Source organism: Notamacropus eugenii, chromosome 5 (assembly GCF_028372415.1).
Source record: "Notamacropus eugenii isolate mMacEug1 chromosome 5, mMacEug1.pri_v2, whole genome shotgun sequence".
In the NCBI taxonomy this organism is placed as follows: domain Eukaryota; kingdom Metazoa; phylum Chordata; class Mammalia; order Diprotodontia; family Macropodidae; genus Notamacropus; species Notamacropus eugenii.
The window spans coordinates 59,150,071-59,169,562 of record NC_092876.1 but is presented as its reverse complement, the minus strand read 5'-3'; the positions used below and the strand labels follow the sequence as shown (position 1 = coordinate 59,169,562).

The following is a 19,492-nucleotide window of genomic DNA, read 5'->3' as shown; positions in this document are numbered from 1 at the left end:
TCGGATGAAATAGTATTTGTAAAGCACTTTGTAGTTTAACTTGCTATATAAGTCCTGGCTTCTGTTTGTATTATATCAGAGGCTTGGATAAAGTCCTTTGATTTTAGGATTAAATTCATTACCAGTTCTAACACTTACCGTGACACGGACCTTCTAGATCCCCTGCTGTGTGTCCTATCACTTAAAGCTGAAACAAGCAGGACTCAGGTGTACTCAGTTGCTTTTTGGGGGTGCCATTTATTCAGTTCAACTCAACAGACATTTTTTATAGTGTTACCTAGATTCTAGGAATATGAGGAAAACGTCTGTGTGTCTGCTCAGGATAACATCTACAAAGGATGCATCTGGAGAGCAGCAAGTGACGTCTCAGACCCGCCTTTAATAAGGGTTCAGATCCCCAAGAACCTCTCCCCTCATTTTAGGCAGGTGACCTGACCTAGTAGGTGGAGTGCTAGGCCTGGAGTCAGGAAGACCTGGGTTCAAATTCTCTATCAGACATTGGGTGTGCGATCCTGGACAGATCATCTAACCTTTATCTGCCTCAGTTTCCTCATCTGTAAAATGGAAATCATAATGTAGTACCTACTTTCTAGGCCTGTTGTGAGGTTCAAATGAGATGATATTTGTAAAGTACTTTGCAAACCTTAAAGCATTATATAGATATTCACTGTTGTTTTGTAGAGTAAGAGACCCAGAGAAGTCCATCCACTTGCCCCCAGTCACACTGCTCATTCTTTTCAGAGGTGGGCTGTGCTTCTGCATACATTCTGCCATACATACCACCTTTGCTTGCTTGAATGTGGGGAACTGTGGGACAACCTCTCCTGCTGTGTTTCTCTTCTGACATTTAAGGAAAAGAGATGATCTATGTTGGGTCCGGTGTTCAAATGTTTGTTCTAAATATCACTCAGCAGGGTAACCATTTGCCCTCTCTGTCTTCAGGTTCATTCCGAGAGTTACCACCATGGAATTCTGGAATGTCTCCTGAGGGCTTCCAGTGGGACGTAAGGGTTGTCTCTTCCATTTCCTGCTTTCCTCCACCTCCACCCCTACTGTGAACATCTGCCTTTGATGCTTTTTAGATTTAATCACACTCGTGTAGATTTGCTCCACTCCTATTCTCTGCCCCACTCTGTCTTCTTGTTAGAGTTTGGGCTGGTAGAGTTGAGAATGGTTTTCACAGTAAATTCCTATTTCTGTAATACTTTTAAGTCTTTCAAAGCATTCTTCACAACCCTAGTGGAGGGTGGGATGTGTAAAGTATTCTAATTTCCGCTTTACAAATGAGGAGATAGACTCCAAAAGGTGAGGATCACCCAGCTAGTAAATACGCAAGCTGGAGCTCACCTTCAGGTCTTCTCATCACTTCCACCATGCTGCTTTACTTCTCTTTTCAATGGTTCCCTCTTTCACCTGTTCATCAGTTTCCAATACATTTAGAGTTCTTAAGCTTCATCCTAGCCCTCTGACACTTAATGGGGTCAGAGACGGATTCTCCATTACTTAAAAGGCAGGAACCTTTTGTTTTATCTGCTCCCGTGTCTAGCCCCATGCTTGGTACATAGTAGGTGCTTGAATTGTGTTGAATTGATCTGAAGTGTGATACCCTCAGATGACCATGTAGAAAGGCTAGAGGTTGGCTAAGTACTCTCTGCCTTCCTTCCTCCTTCAGGTTCCTTGTACTATTGTCTGTAGCCCTGTCCTGTGATTTCTTTGGTGCTCACCCTAACCACTGAGAGGGGTGTGAAACCTACAGCTAGTTAGCCAGGGGGTGGGGGGAAACCTTCCTTCTTTTTCTTCTGTTTTGCTTTGATTTTTGCAAAATCTGAACCAGCATTATGGTAAGTGGAGAAAATGATCTCCTTGTAAGTAATAGGTTCCAAAGGGCCCAGCTGCTTTTGGTCAGCTGTAGGGACTGCCACCCAAAGAGCCAAACTCTCACCTGCCTAGACGCCAAATGTGGTCACTCCTCCCTTCCCCTCCCCCCGTCCTCCATTGCCAACAAATTCAGGAGAAGCTTGAAATCCAACTTAGTTACCCTTATGTTTAGAATTGGATATGAAAATGTATTCATTGACTCCCTGAATATTGGGTAACCATTGGTTCTTGTGTGTGGAGAAGTACAGTGGAGATTGACAGGCTCAAAGGATTGGATGCTGCTGCTGCTATTGTCCTTAACAAACGGTCCTAAAGCAGAAGTCAAGGGTGTTTAGAAATCCAGGAAGATGTTTGAAGATTTGTTGTACTCAGGGGAAATAAGTTAGTGTGGGTTTCATACCATGGGAATGGTAAGATTTTGAAACCTGAAGTCTCTGTACTACCCGTCCTCCTCTTCTCTCCCCTCCTCCTTCATTTTTTAATACTCTTCCTTTCTCTGAAAACCCAGCCCATTGAATCCCACCTGCAAGAATTAATGAGTAGTCCTCAGTTTACAGTCCTCATTCAAGCCATTCTTTGTGATTAAATGTTTTCCTGATGTGGCGAAATGCATTTAAAAGGAAAAAATATATATCCCAGCTAGTATTTGTGTTAAAGAGAAGCTGGTTCTCATTACTTAATGGATTTTATATGCCTGGCATTCAGAGGACTGGGAGCCATTGGGATGGCCAGGAGAAGCAGCCTCTATTCATCTGGGATTATGTTGGTATGTTGTCATCCCTCAACCTTCATATGAACCAGAGATCACTGTGTGCCTCAGTAAATAGCTCATGCATTTCTCTGGCCGAAGAGTAATCTCGTGATAGCCGACCTTCTAGCAGTGTGTCTTTCAGGGATCTCGGCTAGCCTTTGGACTGTCCTTTTCTCACAGCCTTTGAGAGCATTTTACCATAACTTGTACAGATGGCATAGACTTCAGGAACTCAAAGTCATCTCCATACCATGAAGAAGCTTTAATAAATTAATTCCAGATGATAATGATGATTATAATACCTCTATTAAAGTCTGCTCTGGTGTCTCATTGGATCTCATTTCCATGCCAGGGGTGTGCAAGTTCCACCAGGTCTTACCATACCCTGGGAGGGCTTGGAGAGCTGGCCTGTGTATCTCCTCTGAGGACACATGGCCTGAGCTTGGAGAGGCGCATCACCAGCCAGGCTACAGGGCAGTGGGCTGTGGGGGGTTTTGACCACAGTGACTTTGCATTTAAGCATTAGACAAGATGCTGAATCTGGGGCCAAGAAGTCCTGAAACTGATTCTGCACAGATTTCTTTCCTTCTATGAATCAGTTTCTCCATCTGTGAAATGAGGCTAATGCCTCTGGTCCCTAATTCATCAGATGATTGTGAAGCCCAAATGAGGTCATGTCTGAAGAGCTCGCTTTAGTTACTTTCGTGACTATTGCTCGTTGTTAGTATTCTGGAACAGTTTTAGTCTGCAGTTGGGAGAGATGGCAGTATCCCCCCATTGATGAAGTTAGGCATTGCTGAGGTAGTAATAGGGGGCAGCGAGGTGGGCCAGTAATTAGAATGCCAGCCTTGGCATTCTGTAGAGGACCTGGGTTCAAATCTGGCCTCAGACACTTACCAGCTGTGTAACCCTGGGCAAGTTACTTAACCCCACTTGCCTCAGTTTCCTCATCTGTAACATGAGCTGGAGAGGGAAATGGCAAACCACTCCAGTGTCTCTGCCAGGAAAACTCCAAGTGGGATCACAAAGAGTTGGACAGGACTGAAATGACTCAACAGCAACAGTAGTAATAGAGTTGTTCAGCCAATAGCTAATCCTTTGCTTTGGGAAATGCTAAATACCCCCAGCCCCAATCTACCCATCTACTCCCCACCTAGGCCATCTAACCAGTTAGAATGCTTCAGAGCACATTTAGATTATGCATGAGGGAATTTGTATTACATTACCTTAACCCCCACAGGGATACCATTTTTGACTGAATCTTCGAGTAGAAAGGGACTTTATAGATCACCAGTCTCAGTCCATCTCTAAGAATCCCTTAACAACAGGTCTGACCAGTGGAGTGTTTGTCTCCTCTTTGTGGGAATATCGGCTGGAGGAAGGGGCTCTGGACCAGGAAGGCAGGCCATTGGCTTTGAAGGGCTCTCCTTGTTAGGAAGCTGAGCTCTACCTCTCTGTTACTTAGATCCTTTATTCCTGGTTCTTGCTGAGACCAGAAAAGAGGAGTCCAGATATTCGAATTTTCCTCCCCTCCAGATGTCCTCTTGGTTAAGTAATGTCAATTCTCAGTTTTTATAACCAGTTTTTGTGTGGCCTGTTTTCTTCCATTGTCACCAAATCAAGAGGAAAGCTCCATAAACATGTTTTGAGTGTCCATGTTGTACAAATTATCTGAGAATTTCCCACCAGAGTTATTTGTTGCTATGGTTCCCCACAGATATTTAACCGTGAATAATGGCATACTTCTGGTATCATCAGCTTGGGTCTTGGCTCTACTGTTCAGGGCTTTGTTTCCAGCAAAGACCAATTGATATGGGCTCATCCTTGTATTCCTCTCCTTGCAGGTCACCTTGGAGCAACAGGTATGACCCTCCATTGGAAGATGGGGCCATGCCATCTGCTCGCCTGCGCAAGCTGGAGGTAGAAGCCAACAATGCCTTTGACCAGTACCGAGACCTGTGAGTTGGTTAGATCCTCCCAGAGCCGGGGCTTGGCATGTGGGTAAATCAGATATGGGAACAAGAATCCGGGCTGTTTCCTGCCAGTTTCCCTTAATCAATTTGATATCTTTGAGACTTGATTGTAGGCATAAGAAATACCAGTATGGTAATGTAGCCAATTTAAAATAGCTCCTTGGGAGCAAGGCACTGTATGCTCCTTGGGAGAAACTACCATATAAATCTAAGATTATATTAGTACTTACTCAGTTAAACTTTGTTATGATGTCCTGAGGGGATGGGGGGTGTCACTGCTCTCAGATCACATGATAACTGAGACTTGAATAATGTGACCTCTCCCAGCCCCTTCGTTGGGAGAGACTTGACGTGTGCTGCTTTGTATTCTTTATGGCCCCACATGCATGAGCCCATAGACACATCTTTGTACAGTGTCATATTGTCTGGAATAATCTTATCTTCCTCCCTTCTTCTCTTCTTCCCTCCCTTCCCTCTTCCCTCCCTCCTTTGTTCCCTCCTCTCCTTCATCTCTCCCTCTTTTTCTCCTCTTATGCCTCTCCCGTAAGACCACATAACACCTGTGATGTAGCAGAATGAGTAAGGACAAAAAAGAAGTAGGTTAAAAATGGTAGTATCTTCTATTCCTGGAAGTTGGACTTAAAAAAGACAAAACCATCTAAGTCTCTTCCTTAGAAGTAGCAGGAAAAGAACTCTTAACTGTCAAAAAGAGCTATGTGATTGGTGTGTGTGTGTGTGTCTGTGCGTGTGGGGGGGGGGGGTGTCTGTGTGTGCGTGTGTGACATTGTTAAGGACAGGTACTCTGAGAGCCTGGTGGGCTGTGACTTCTAATCAAAGGAAGAGACAGAATAACTACAATAAAAGGCAATCCAAGCGATAATGGATGCTTACAATGTGCCCTCTGGTGGTCCTTTAGGGAATCATTGCTTTCTATAATAAAGGATGCACAAGATTGTCAAAGATAATTGCACTGACTAATAGTTAAGGATCAGAATAATGATTCAGCGTCATCATTGTGACGGGCAAAGTGGGTTTAGCCTATACTGTTACGTAAGTATAGTGTATTTTAGGCAGAGTCCCACTGAAAATCATTAGTTCAGAATACAATTTTCACCTGGAAGGAGCCCTCCTCAGAAAGCTGTCCAGAAGGTAGTGATGTCTTGGGGTGCCCGGGGTTTGTGACTAACCTCTAAGACCTGGAGGAATTTTGATCCACAGTCAAGAAGACACAGTCCCCACCAATGAAATCACAGCGTTGAAAAGGGACTTTTAAAGGAAGAGTCAGCTTAGTTGTGAGAGGTAGGCACAATGGGTAGAGGCCTTGCCTCTGCCAAGACAGGAAGACCTGGGTTCAGATCCTGCCTCTGATATGCATTAATTATGGCATTTTTCCATACATATATAACCATGGGCAATTCATTGAACTATTTCCTACCCAAAATAGCCTTTTCCAGCTTTACATTCTAGATGAATTCATGAGCTTCATCAGTGGAACAAGTTCTCCTACCAGAAGATTCCTATAGCCATGACCCCACAAGTCTTGTCTCCCAAAATGGCACCTTCAGCTCTCTGAGAAACACCCATGTACAGGATGGCTCATGACATACTCATTTTGAATAAAGGAGCTGTTCCTGTCCTTTGTATTTCTTGTTTTGTAACTTCAATCACTTTATCTTCTTGCATCCCATAACTTAGGAAAGTGCTTCCCCAAGAGTGAGCCTTCCTCAGTTGGATGGAGAAAATAAGTTTAAACTGAAAAGGGAGATTGAGAAGTCAAAATTGAAGGCAATCCCAAGAACCTTCCTGCTTGTCTTGATTTCCCAAGCACTGACTTGTTGCTCTTTATATTTTTGCTTCCCGTTTGCCCATGTCAGGACTTTCAGAATAGCAGAAGCCTCTACAGATGCATCTCTGATGATGGGGTCTGGACCCTAGGGGGAACATCCTGTAGGGCACAGGGCAGTCTGCCGCAGTGCACGTTAGCTTCTCTCAGGGCCAGCTCTACTTGTGTAGCTGAGTCTGCATGGGACTGAGATGTTGTCTCTTGCCCTCAGCTAGATTTATTGCCTGATTCATCACACATTTTGTCCTTATCCCACTTAGTACCTGTCCCATTCTTGGTACTAGGGCAGGGATCCAGAGCAGATTGGAGGCTGCTCCTAATGAATGAATGTACCTGCACCTCAGTGCATCCCATTACATGATGAAGCATAGCACCAGAGCCAAAAGGGACCTTAAAATCCACTTTGTCCAACCTCCTTGTTTTACTCACAAGAAAACCAAAGCCCAAGAAGAGTGAGGGACTTGCCTGAGGTCACACAGAGGCGGTAAGTGCCAGAGGTGAGATTTGAATCCAGGTCCGCAGACTCTTCTCACAGGGCAGATTCAAAGTCAAATATACTTAGGGGAGACTGCAAAGAAGACAGGAGTAGCTAGAGCCCAAAGCCCTTTGGCACATGTGATGAGCAAGGATATTCTTTCCATTGTTGTTGGACTCAGTGAGAGTCAGGTCATGCTTTCTCATTCTGTACACTGCTTATCCATGCCTTCTGCAGTATTTTTCTGGAGGATTCATCCAGTGCACTGGAGGCTGGCTGTCTATCCTGCACTCTCACAGTGTAACCAGCCTGTCTCCTTTTCTAGTTATCAGGATGTCCTCAATAATATATTTTTTAGATGAAGTTTTATTCTGGTGCCTTCTGTTTTTTACCCCAGTCTTTTCTTGTTATAGCTTTCCCCACCCCTAAATCTTCCTTTGTGCGAAACTTGATGATGGTATCTTTTATGTCATTTCTCTTACGTAAGAAAGAGATGAGTCTAGCTTTGGAAAAACAAGTAGGTGAAAATGGTGACTGTCTGGGTCCTGCCCTGCCATTGGATAGGTAACCTACTAACTGGAGCCATCTTTGCGTGCTTGTTGTTGGCTAGCCGACAATGGACAATTAATAAAAACTTGTGGACTGGATGGGTGCTACAGTTGGACAATGAACTGGGCCCAGAATCGAAATCAGTAGGAAGTGGAGCTCAGGCAGGGTCTCGTTTAGAGAATTTTATAGTATATTCAGCTGATACCGTGATGTTCCATGACACACAAAAAAAGCCCATACTTTGCTTTTTAATGCCTAATTTTTGGGGCTCTAAAGCACAAACTGATGGCAGCAGGATCCTATCGATACTGCAAGAAGTTTCAGATTTCAGTTAGTCAGACATGGTTGTCAGTTGGGCTCTGAGGAAGGACATCAATTCCCTTTGAGTTTAAGTGAAATGAGTTAGCGTCCCCTCTGTATATAATGTACAGCCTCCAGTCCTTCATCCCCTACTGCACCATATAGTGGCTGCTCATTTCTGATGCTCAGAGTAAATAAATCCGTTTAACTAATTGGTGTTCTACCTTCAAAGTTCTCATGATAGATATATCACACAAGGAAGTTTTGGTTTTTACCCAACTGCTTGATAAACAGTGAGAGGAGGTCTTAAATGTCAATCGCTTAAGTTGAACTGTAGAGAAAAATGGAGTCAAACCATCGAACTAATGATATATAATGGAAAGTATCAGGAATTAAGAGTCAGGGGACTTTAGTTGAAATCCTCAGTTTTAGTTAAGCTTGATTGCTTACTACTTGTAAGACCTTGGTCAAGTCATTTCCCCATCTGAGCTTCAGTTTCTTTCATCTATAAAATGAGATGTTTTGCCCTACTCCCTAAGATTCCTTGTAAGCTCTATTAAGTACTATGATTCTTTGAACTTGGAAAATCCCGGTTTCTAACTACACAATTATTCTTAGGGTTTAGGGAGGGCATTTAGGGTTAGGGTTAGAAATTGTTTTTTTTTTCTTCTTTTGGTCTGGGTAAGTTGGGGAGCATATTCCAGATTTGGGGGTCCTTAACCTTTTGTTTGTTGTGGACCCTTTGGGACAGCTGGTCAGGTTCTCAGAAGAATGTTTTGTAAAATAATCTAAGGAAATGTTAAATTTCAAATGTAATATTTTTCCTCATCCAAGTTCCTGGACCCTCCTCCCCACCCCCACCCAAATCTTTCAGTAGCTTCATGTACCCCAGAATGAGAACCTCTGCTATGGATAAATGTATTAGTCGTAGTGGGCAGGCAGAGAATTATTTGGCAGCACTAACTGTCTCCCTAGGAAGACTGAGCCCAATCAGGATACATGGTGATGCTCTAGAACAAGGGTCAGCACACTGTGACCCATATCCAGCCCAGGCATTTAAAAAACAAATCAACCAACCCAGGTGACCACTGAAGTTCAGGAGTATTAATATTAAACTGAAAGGAAAATGCTGAACTTTACTCTTTGCACTGGCAGTGTTCCTGTCGTTGATTATGACAAAAAAAGACTTAGTAAAAACTACATTGTTTGTGAAGGAATGCCATACCTTGAAACCTTTCACATGTCTTCAGCTTTTGGCAAAGCCATCCTGTCACATGTTGACTTTTATGGCACTCCTAGAGAAGATAAGGGATTGGGAGGACAGGTTGAATAGAGCTCAAGAATGCCAGCCAGGCCTCTCTGCCCTGCCTGGGAGGAGAGAAACAGATAGAGACTTCTCCAATCTTGAGTAGAGGACAAGAATGCTGTTGTATACAGGAAGTACTCATATCATGGACCAAGCCTGGAAAAATGAACAGTTTTGTCTCCTTAGGAGAGGGATGTTTATCCTCCTGCAGAACAGAAACTGGAATAAACATAAGAGCAGAGGAATCATTATTTCCATTTAACCTTTTTCTAATTCTCTTGTAATCCAGAATTCTTATGACTTCTGATTATTCATAAGGTCAAGACTGAGTTTGAAGATTGACTATCTCTTCCTTGCTACTTCTGTTTTCCTCACCTTACAAAGGCAAGTCATTGAAAGAATATAAGGTAGCAGTTATGACTGTGCTTAAAATGATAGGATTTAGAGGTGGAAGGAACCCAAAAAATCATTTAGTACAATTTTTATCCCTTATCCATACCCTGGTGCACTTTCCCCCTGAAAACTGCCCCCTGGCTTCCTTTCTCTCATCCCCTTTTTTTCTTCTACTCTTCCATTCTCTTCTCTCCTTTTTCTTTCATGCCCTCCATTTCCTTTTCTTTCTTTTCTCTTGTAATAATTGCTTCTCCAAGACAAGGAAACTGATCTGTGCTATACCAGATCAAACTAAACAGGCTTTAAAACCAGAAAGGACCTTAAAAGACGATCAAATCAGTCCCTCTCATTTTACAAATGAGGCATATAGAGATTTGTGACTTGCCCTGAGTCACCTAACTTTATATCTGAAGCAGGATTTGATCATGCCTCATCCTGACTCCATGTCTGGTGCCCTCGCCATCAGAGCAACTAGCTACCTTATCAAGTCCAATCCCCCTTCTCATTTTTAACACGTGGAAAACTCAATCCCATAGAGGTGAAAAATGCCATAATCATGATGGTGTAGTAAGTAACAAAGCCAGCCTTTAAACTTGAGTCTTGTGGCACCAATATTCCCAGATGTATTTAATCAAAACAGGTACTCCCTCCATTAGTACACTTGGAAGCTCATCTATACCTTAGGAAAATCCTTTTGGAGTTGGCTTTGGCTGGAATAAATTCATCTCCTGGTGGCCAGGCCTCTCGTGATGAATGAACTTCTCCATATTACTTGAAGCTAGTTTTTGGGTCAGGCCAGGTGTGTCCAAGCCTTTCTAGCTCTGCTCTTCATGAGAATCCATGGTCATCTCCATGCCTGATACCACAGTTAGGTTTCCGTGGGAGTCCTTAGTGAAGGAGTAACTGCAATATTCATCTGATTTCTTTGGCAGCATGGCCTCTGAGGGTACAAAAGGTTGGTGCTGGGGAGCCTCTTTCTTTAGGTTTAGGCAGGTTCGCTAACATCTTTGTTTGATTGTGAAAAGGCCAACCAAGCCAAGCTTCACTAAGAATGGGTTTTGTTTTTGTTTTTGTTTTTTTTGTCTCATCCTCCAAAGTCCTAAGGAGAGGTTTGGAATAAACTTAAAAGGAAGATCCTAGTGTCCCCTTTCCTAGTCAACTTTAGTCTAAAAACCAAGTGTTGCATGTGAGAGAATTCTATCATCAGACAACTTTAGTTTTTATAACCTAATACACTCTGCTTTCTTGGATATTTTCCTTCCATCAATCCCCGTTAGCTCCCAACCTTTACTGCAATTAGTGCGTCCTTCTCACTCGTCCTTTTGGAGATATTGTTAGAAGAATGGAGAGTGACTTAGAAGTGAAACGTAATCCACCCTGTAGACGTGCCACTCACTGCCAGAAAGCTAAAGCTGGTGATTTCCTTGGTGAGCATCTTTTTGCTACAGGAAGAAAGCATCACCTTCATTCTCGAGCTAACATTTTCACTGGAGAAAGCCACAATCCTCTCTTATGACTTCTTTTTTTGATCCCTGATTCTCTTTAAAGAACACTTGACGCTCCAGGGAGTCAGAACAAATGATCAGTGTGTGAAATTAATTGGCTCATGTGGGCCGTCATGCGGATGGACTGAAAGGCAGGCCTTCGAAGCCTGCATCTAGACTCATTGAACCTGTGATGATGAATTGGACTTTAGAGGTTATCCATTCCTTGAGGGTCCATCAGCCTCTTGGCATCCATTGCTCCCTTCAAGGTTCAGCTTAGATGCCAACTCTAATATGGTGTCTTTCCTAATCCCTTGATTAGAAAAGCATGCTTTGTGTTTAATTTTTAAAAATATGTATTTTGTACTTACTAATCTGGGTACATGTTTTTTCTTCTTCTCTTCCCTTTTGGTAGAATATAAGCTCCTTGAGATGAGGAGCTGTTTTCATTTGTGTTTGTGTCTCTACGTTGTACATAAGTAGATATTTAATAAATGCTTATTGAACTGAGCTGTATTTTGGCCCAAAGGACCAGAGAAGATAAGGTGTCGGTGTGAGTGTTTTACTGAATTAGCTAACACGTGAACTTTTAAACCAGCACAGCCTTTCCACCAGCTTGCTGAGACCTTTATGTAACCTGCTAATGCCAGGGGTTAGGTTGGCAGGCTGAGATCATTTAGCAATGAAAATGGAAAAAAATGTCATTGGGCCACCATCCATGTGGGTTTCTGTTCTATGATGCGTTATTTTTTTTTAAACCTGGACATACCCTAAACTAGGCCCCTAATTTTACAGTTGGGGAAACTGAGGTCCAGAAAGGCAGAGGGATTTGTCTGAGGTCACATGGCTCATGAGTGACTTATTACCAAAGACATTCAGGAAGAGTCTCAGTGACCTCACCTCAGGCTTCTTCCAGGAATCACTGACCCTTGGGATCCTTTCCAGTTCTTGAAGACTTTGTGTCTCCAGTGGCAGAACCAGAACCATTGCCCAGATCTCCTGATCCCTAGTCCAGTGTTCATTCCACATTGAAGGTACCATCTTGCTTCATGCATGGTTCCAGGAGGGATGGATTCAGGAGCAAATGCCATCCCTTCTGCTGACCTGTACAAAACATTTTCCAATTATGGATGAAAAGCCCCAGTGCTGTGTTATAATTGCTCCTCCTCCCCCAAGCCAGAGAGAGAGCAGCAGGTTATAGGCAAGGAAATGAGCTGGATAAAGTACTGTTCCCTTTGAACCACCCCAGGCTGGGTCCATATTATTACTCACCATGTCCCCCAATTCCATCTCCCCTTTTTAACAAAATAGTCTGCCCTTTCTTGACTACCTATTCTGTCATCAGTAAAGAAGGAGGACCGAAGTGTGGTAATGGTAACCATTTTTCCCTCAAGAATAAATATTGGGGAGCTGTTGATAGCTCAACCCCCACCAACTCTGTGTTCTTATTGAAGTTGTCAGTTTGCTAAAAATTCTTAGGAGATGACAGCTAGAATGTTGATCCTGGGAATGGTTAATATCAACTCTGGTCATCCTAAATTTCATCACTCTCTTCCCCTTCTATATGCATGTTGTTTTCATCTCCCCCACCCCAAGTTTCCTTCCTAAGGTTTTCCTTCCTAATTCACCTGAGCACTTAGGTGAATGTCCTTAGAACTTAGGTCCTGGGAGAGAAGAAGAAAGATAGTCCAGGAAGGAAGACCTCATCTCTGGTTGATCAGTGGATTAAATCAGCATTTTTCCTCTCCAAGTGTGACTCCATCTGGGTTGTGAGGATGGATCACTTTGTTTTCTAAAAAACACTAGCCCTAGCAGAGCCCATCTGTCAGAAAACCACCTCCATTGCCCGTAGAGATGATCCATTGTGTAGGAAAGATTTAGACCCACATCAGCTGGTTTTCTGTGAGCATTTACTTTATAAAGCTCCCCCCCCCCCCCCCCCCCCACACACACACACACTTGACCCATTGAAACCCAAGATCTGCTAGCCTGCCTTGGGTTCCCAGAGAGAACAGAAAACTTCCATTGTGGGCTTCAGGTTGGGATCTCACAGCTGCTTCTCTTAACCCTGGTTCCGCCTGAGGCCAGATGTTCTAACTGAATGGGCTGGCATAGCTTTCTTCCAAAGATGATTGCTCCCATCTGCACCCTGTGTGCTGTGATCCTGGGCTCTTAACTCCAAGCAGATAATACCTTCAAACATGCGGTTGCAATTTATTGGCCTTATAAGTTAATTTTAGTGGGTGTGCAATTGATTGAAATCAAAGCTTAATGAAGGCCAGAGTCTGGGGGTTGGGGCAGCAGGGTAGGGAATGACATTTTGTTTTCTTCTTTGCTCCAGGTCTGAGATAATCTTCAAAGTGCTTTAATTAGCTTTTCTAATCAGCCATTCTTCACTGCAAAAGGAGGTTTGCAGAGGAAAAGCTAGACTTCCTCTGGCAGTTCTGAAACTTTGCTTCACCAAGAAATGGCTGGAGTGTTCCGAGCTTCGGTCAGCCCTTCCATGCAGCCAGCATTTCATTTCAGTCCCTCATTTGGGGCCATTTTAGTACGTCGGTGGCCCCTCTTTGCCCAGGCTCTTTTCTCTCAACACTTCCCCATTCCTCTTTTAGTTACATCCTACAATCAAGTTGATGTTGCCTGGGAATGTTCCTCATCTATCTAAAGACAGAATAAGGAGGCCTCTGTCGGAGTGGCCCTGCCCTTCCTTGGAGATAGAAGAATTCAGGGAAAAGATGCAGAATTCTCTCCCTCTCCCTCCCTTTCCTCTCTCCCTCTCTCTTCAAGATAGGGCTGCTGTCAGATACAGAACATTTTTCTCATTGACTTGATTGAAGATTTAATTAAATATAGATGGCATGCTTATCAAATGGGAGCAGTAACTAACATACTGAACTATGGGCAAGACCTGAAAAGATCTTGATGGGCTAAAATGTTGGGCTGATATAGTACAGCGAAATTAAGCAGGAATAATGATGATAATAATAGTAATAGCCTTTGTGTAGCACTCTAAAGTTTGCACAGCTCTTCACAGGGAGGTAGGCGCTGTAATTACTCCCATTTTACAGATTAGGAAACTGAGGCAGATAAGTTACTTGTACTCTGTCTGAGGCAGGATTTGAATTCAGGTCTTCCTGAATCCAGGTCCAGTACTCTATCCACTGTGTCATAAACTCTAAATATAAATTCTGTACTTAAGTTCCAAAATCAACTTCATGAATGCAAGAGGGAAGAGTCATGGCCAGACAGCTGTTTGTCTGAAAGGGACCTAGGGTTTGAGGTGAGTTATGAACTCAGAGTGAGCCAGAGGCATGAAGTGGCAGCCCCCAAGGCTGTTGCCATCTTAGATCACATTAAAAAGGCATTGTGAGTGTGTCAGACTAGAGACAGCAACCCTGCTGTCCTCTGTGCTGGTCAGACTACATGTGTGGCATTGTCTTCAATTCGAAGCACCATGTTTTAGGAGAAGAGGCCCCAGCATGGAGAAGGGCCTCCACAGCTGGTGCAGGTCAGTTGAGAGGCCTGGGGCCAGGGACATGAACATGAAGGTAGAGTTGCTGTCTTCAAGAGGCATCATTTGGAAGAAGGGTTAGATTCATTCTGCCTGGTCTTGGGACAAAATGAGAGAATGTTGTGGTTTCCAGAGGCGGCTTTAAGCTTGAGAGAAGGAGAACTTTGTAACCACTGCAAGTCTCTGGGAGTGAGAGGGCTGCCTCAGGAAGCATGTGGGGCATGTTCTTCCTTATTCAGCCTTCCAGGAGAGCTTGGACACATTGTAGAGAGGATGCTTTTTCAGGGAGGGCTTGAGCTGGAAAGTGTCTGAAGTCCCCCTTTGCTAAGGTTCTGGAAGTCTTCCTGCTAGTGAACACTTGCATCACCTGTCTCCTAGATTTGTTGTGGGGATCCAGTGAGGGAAGGGGAACTTTCAAAGTGAGGTACCACTTCCCAGCTCCACTCCCATCAGTTCTAGCTCCTTTAGACCCCCACAACCATGAGGATCAGCTGGCAGCTAAACACGAGGCCCAGCCATGTAGACTTTGACATTAAAGATGAGCTGTAGCTGCCGGGACCTTTCTGGAGAGAAGGGCAGCCGTTGGCTCCAAATGCAATTTGTAGACCTGTAAGCATATCTTCCACAAAAAGTGTGTGAACCTCTTGTTCATATGTGATCACACTAATGGGCTTCCTGTTGGAAGTGTTTGGCAAACATTCATTGCTCACACAAGGCATCATGCTAGTTGTAGATGAATACTGAAGTACGATCCCTGCCCTCAAGGAACATTCTACCTAAGGGATTACAATACACAAGTTGCTTGAGACAAGACAGAGTATGATAACAGCCCAGTTTGGAAATGCTTGTCAGCAGGGGAGTCTGGGAGTGAATCCTGAAGGTGTGTGTTATCAGGTATGGGACATCATACACAAGGTGTGTTAAAGGGCTTTGTTGTGTGATAGAAAGGAAAGCCCTGGTTCCTAGGGACCTAGTCTCCTAAGAATTTGATTGGACTTAGAACCAGGTATCTGTGATCTCTGGAATCAGTTTCTTCTATAAAATAGAATTAATAATGCCTCCTCAGCCCGCTACCCCAGAGATTCATGAAGAGCCTTTGAGAAAATGTATATAAAAACATTTCCAAGAATATGAATCTCTTACCATAAATTCCAGATTTTCGAGGCTGAGAGACTTGGTGAGCTCCATTAGTCCATTCTCCCTGCTCCCTCCCCTCCCCCAGCTTCATGCTGTTCCACACTTTGTCCTGACAAGGGAGATTTCAGTTTCCCCTGACTCTAGAGACCTCCGGGGAAGGCAGTTCCTCAGCTTGCATCCTTCCATCTGCTGCTCAGAGAACAGCTTGGTCTGTGCAGCGGGCTCTGGGATCCAGCTTGTCAGAGGTCTAATTAGTATTTTGGTTTTGACATATATTATTTGTCTTCTCAGCCATGCGGAATGAGAGCCTCTGAGAACACAGGGTGCCCGCTGTGGGGCTTCCCAGCTTTCTGAGCAATTAGGCAGCTATGGCATTATAGGATTACCTCAGCATTTAGCTGGAAACCCAGTTTGCCAGGGAAGGAAGTTGAATGAGAGACAAGGTGAGGACCATGATAGACGGTTCTCTCCTGCTTTGGAGGGGGCATTGGGGGATGGGGGCCCAGGGGGCCCTTGAGAATACTTATCCTTTTGACACGCTAACCCTAACCCTAACTACTTAAGTTTCTAGAATGCCTGTCCTTTCACTGCTACTCCTAAGAGATCAGAGCCAGACAAACTCTGCGCATGGTTAATTTGTATCCAGCCATAAAGAGAATTCCAACTTCCAGATACCCCTGGCAGTCATCACCCAATTGGGTATCCCACCTCTACCCTAATGAAGGCTGCCTTTCCCCTGATTGCCTTCTTCTAGAAAGAAAGCTTATGGGGGAAGATAGGGAGGTGGTGAAAAGCACATTCACAGATATGAAGTTCAACCGTCTTTTAAAAATGCCTAGGTTCCTAACACCAGACAGCCAGTAGTCATGCTTTGGGCTGTGTGCTGGGAGAATAAATCCAACTCTGGCTGGAGGGAAGGGATTTTTCTTCTGCTCTGAGAGCCCCAGATTTCTTGGCACAGAGTGGTTTCCTGTGAGCCTTTCTGCTGAAGTCTTACCTTTAATGACTTGGTCATCTCCTGGCTCTGCTAGCTAGAGCCTGATCTATCTGTGATAAACAAGGAGGTGTCTACTGGACTCCCCCATCCTGTCACCAGCAAGATTGATTTCATTCATTCATTCACTCGATATTCTTTTGGGCTCCTTCATATCCAGCATCTAGAAGGATTTGGTTTCTTTCTCTTTCTCCCTTCCCCTTCTCCAAAGGGCAGCTTAAGGGTAGCATCAAGAGCAATGGTCTGGGGGCAGGGAGGCCTCAGTTTGACTTCCTGATCTGTCACTGACTTACTGCATAGCCTTAGCCAGCCCTTTCATATCCTGGATTTTCCATTTTCTGGGCTTGAAAAATGAAGGAGTTGAACTGAAACTCCAAAGTCTCTTCTGATTGCTTCATTCTAATTCCTTTCTTTCCTATCCCCCCACCCCCATTTTCCTTCACCTTCCCCAGTTTTGGTCCTCATAGACATTGTTCCTCCTGATTATAGTCACTCGGAGTAGACGGTATCAGAGCCAGACAGTACAAAAGAATGTTAACATTGACAGTGTTGGAGTTGGATGGAGACTTAAGGCATAGTAGAGTAGCTAGAGTGCTTAGGAGTCAATTTTCAGATTTTAACCCTGACATTTTCTAGCATGTGAGCATGAGCAAGTCTCTTAATCTCTCTGACCCTCAGTGTCCTTATCTGTATGTTGGGAATAATAATCCCTGGGTGCCTGCTTCCCAGCATTACAGTGAGGCTCAGATGAGACAACATATGTAAAGTACTTTGCAAACTGGGCTTTTAATAGCACTGGGCATTTAGGTAGCACTTTAAAGTTTGCAAAGTGCTTTGCATGAATTAGCTCATTTGATCCTCACAAAAATACTGAAAGGTTGGATAATCATACCCATTTTACAGCTAAAAAAACTAAAGCCAAGAGAAGTGAGTTGCTTAGTCACAGAGCTCACTGATGTCTGGGGCAGGCCTGGCAGGCCCAGTGCTTGATCCCCTCTGTTACCAGCTGTCTCTCATAAAGATTGGCTTTTAATAGACACTTGTTGAATTGAACTAAATGTTAAAACTATTTCTAATTCAGTTCATTTAGAAAGTTGAGAAACTGAGGCCACAAAGCTAAGTGCCCTGCCAGTAGTCACATGAAATGACTGAGCTTTCGTAAAGTGACCTTAGCTGAGCTAAAATGGGAGAATTCTGTATTTCCCTGGGGTGAGGGGCGTGAGCGTAGCCAGGTTAGTGCTGTCACCAAGAGCAGTGACGCATCCCAAGGCCCTCGCCTCCAGAAAGCGGAGCTTGTTTGCCAAGGATTGCTGCTTGTTGCAGAGATTGCTTTCTCTTGAAGAAGAAATAAAAGCCTATAAAGTTCTGCAGCCGTAGTTCAGATGTGCCCTTGTAAAGTATGGCTGGCATTGCAGTTGCACATGCCTAAGCGGATTGGTATGTTTGCCTGGGGGCAGGGTTATTGCACCTGTGTGTACTGGAAAAAGGCTTTGTAAAATGCCTGTCCCAGTCCATAGGCAGATTCCAGGGCAGGGTCAGTAAACTTGGACTGAATACACAAACATTCTGACTGTGTTCCTGCATGAGTTGTGGATGTGGTCCACCCACAGGGCAAATTTGGGGCTTTCTTCGTTTTCAATGTGCCAAGTGTACTTTCCATGATTGGCAGATGTTAAATCATGCTAATGCAGGAAGTAGCATCTCAGATGTATGTAGCAGCCTTCCTTGAGCAGTTTAGAGTATACTATATTGCTGCGATCTGGGTCCCACATCCTAGGCAAAACATCGATAAGATGCTAACTGTTGTCCAGAGGAGGGTAACCAGGATACTTAGGGGATTATCATCCTGTTCCAGGAACTTTTGAAGAAATTGACAGCATTTTATCTGAAGGAGAGAAGGTACCTATGGGACATGATCTAGAACAGTTATCACTTGGTTTATTCTTTTTTATCCCCAGAGGGTTCAACTAGGGATTAATGAGTGGACTTTTCAGGGAGGCACATTTTTGCTCTTATAAGAAAGAGTTCCCTTAATAGTGGGAGCTTCTGGAGATAGATAGCAGGTCACCATCACTGAAATTTTCCAGCAGATGCTGAATGATCTCTACTTGTTGGGGATGCTAGAGTTTCAGGATAGCTGGACTAGAGGACCACTGAGGTCCCTCCACTCCCTGTGCTGAATGGTACAGTGAAAAAGTGGGGGGTCATTTCTGCCCAGAGCTTGCTGCAGACAGCAGTGAGAGAAATGAAAGGGAATCTTTAGTGGATTGGAATGGAATCTAGACTTCCTGGTCATTTATTTATCCTTTGCCTTTTATCCATTAGCATTTACATATCTGGGTATCTTGTCCCCTCGTTTTCCAGATTGAGCACCCAGTATGTGTGTTTCCCTCTTCAGAACCAAACTGTTCATTTCCTTATTTGTGCCTACTGGGGCACAGAAGGAAAGGAGGGGCTGGGGTGCATGTACAGACAAATGACATTTCAAGAAAAGAGACTGTAGTCATTCCTCAAAATGAATTGGAGGTTTTAATGAAAACCTTTCTAGTTGCAGTGTGTGCCTGTCACACCTTGGGACCACTAGCAGAGAGCCCACACTGAAGACCTGGGTTCTGATCATAGTTCTGTTCTTTGGTTTTACTTTCTCAGTGCCCTCATTTCTAAAATGAGAAGGGTGGTTTTTAAGGACTCTTCTAGACCTAGTATCCATCCACCTCTAATATTCAGTGTGACCATGTGCTTCTTGCTGGTTCCCCACAATGGCAGATGTCACTGCCCTACAGCTCAATAACCAATGAAAATGAGTAGTCACTGTCCACAGAAGAATGTCTTGTCACCTTATCCCATGTCTCTTGACATAGAATGTGCAGGTTGAAAATAAATCTCATACATCAGCTT

General features: G+C 43.9%; 1 protein-coding gene across 4 annotated transcripts in view; it reads left to right on the top strand.

Annotated features, from left to right (window-relative positions):
- Nucleotides 1–19,492, top strand: part of CAPZB (capping actin protein of muscle Z-line subunit beta) — a 161,409-nt gene that overhangs the window by 112,982 nt on the left and 28,935 nt on the right. For all 4 annotated transcript variants that reach the window (XM_072609112.1, XM_072609111.1, XM_072609110.1 and 1 more), the window contains exon 4: nt 4,474–4,587. In XM_072609112.1, the coding sequence (XP_072465213.1) occupies nt 4,474–4,587 (114 nt within the window). The remainder of the gene's footprint in view (nt 1–4,473; nt 4,588–19,492) is intronic.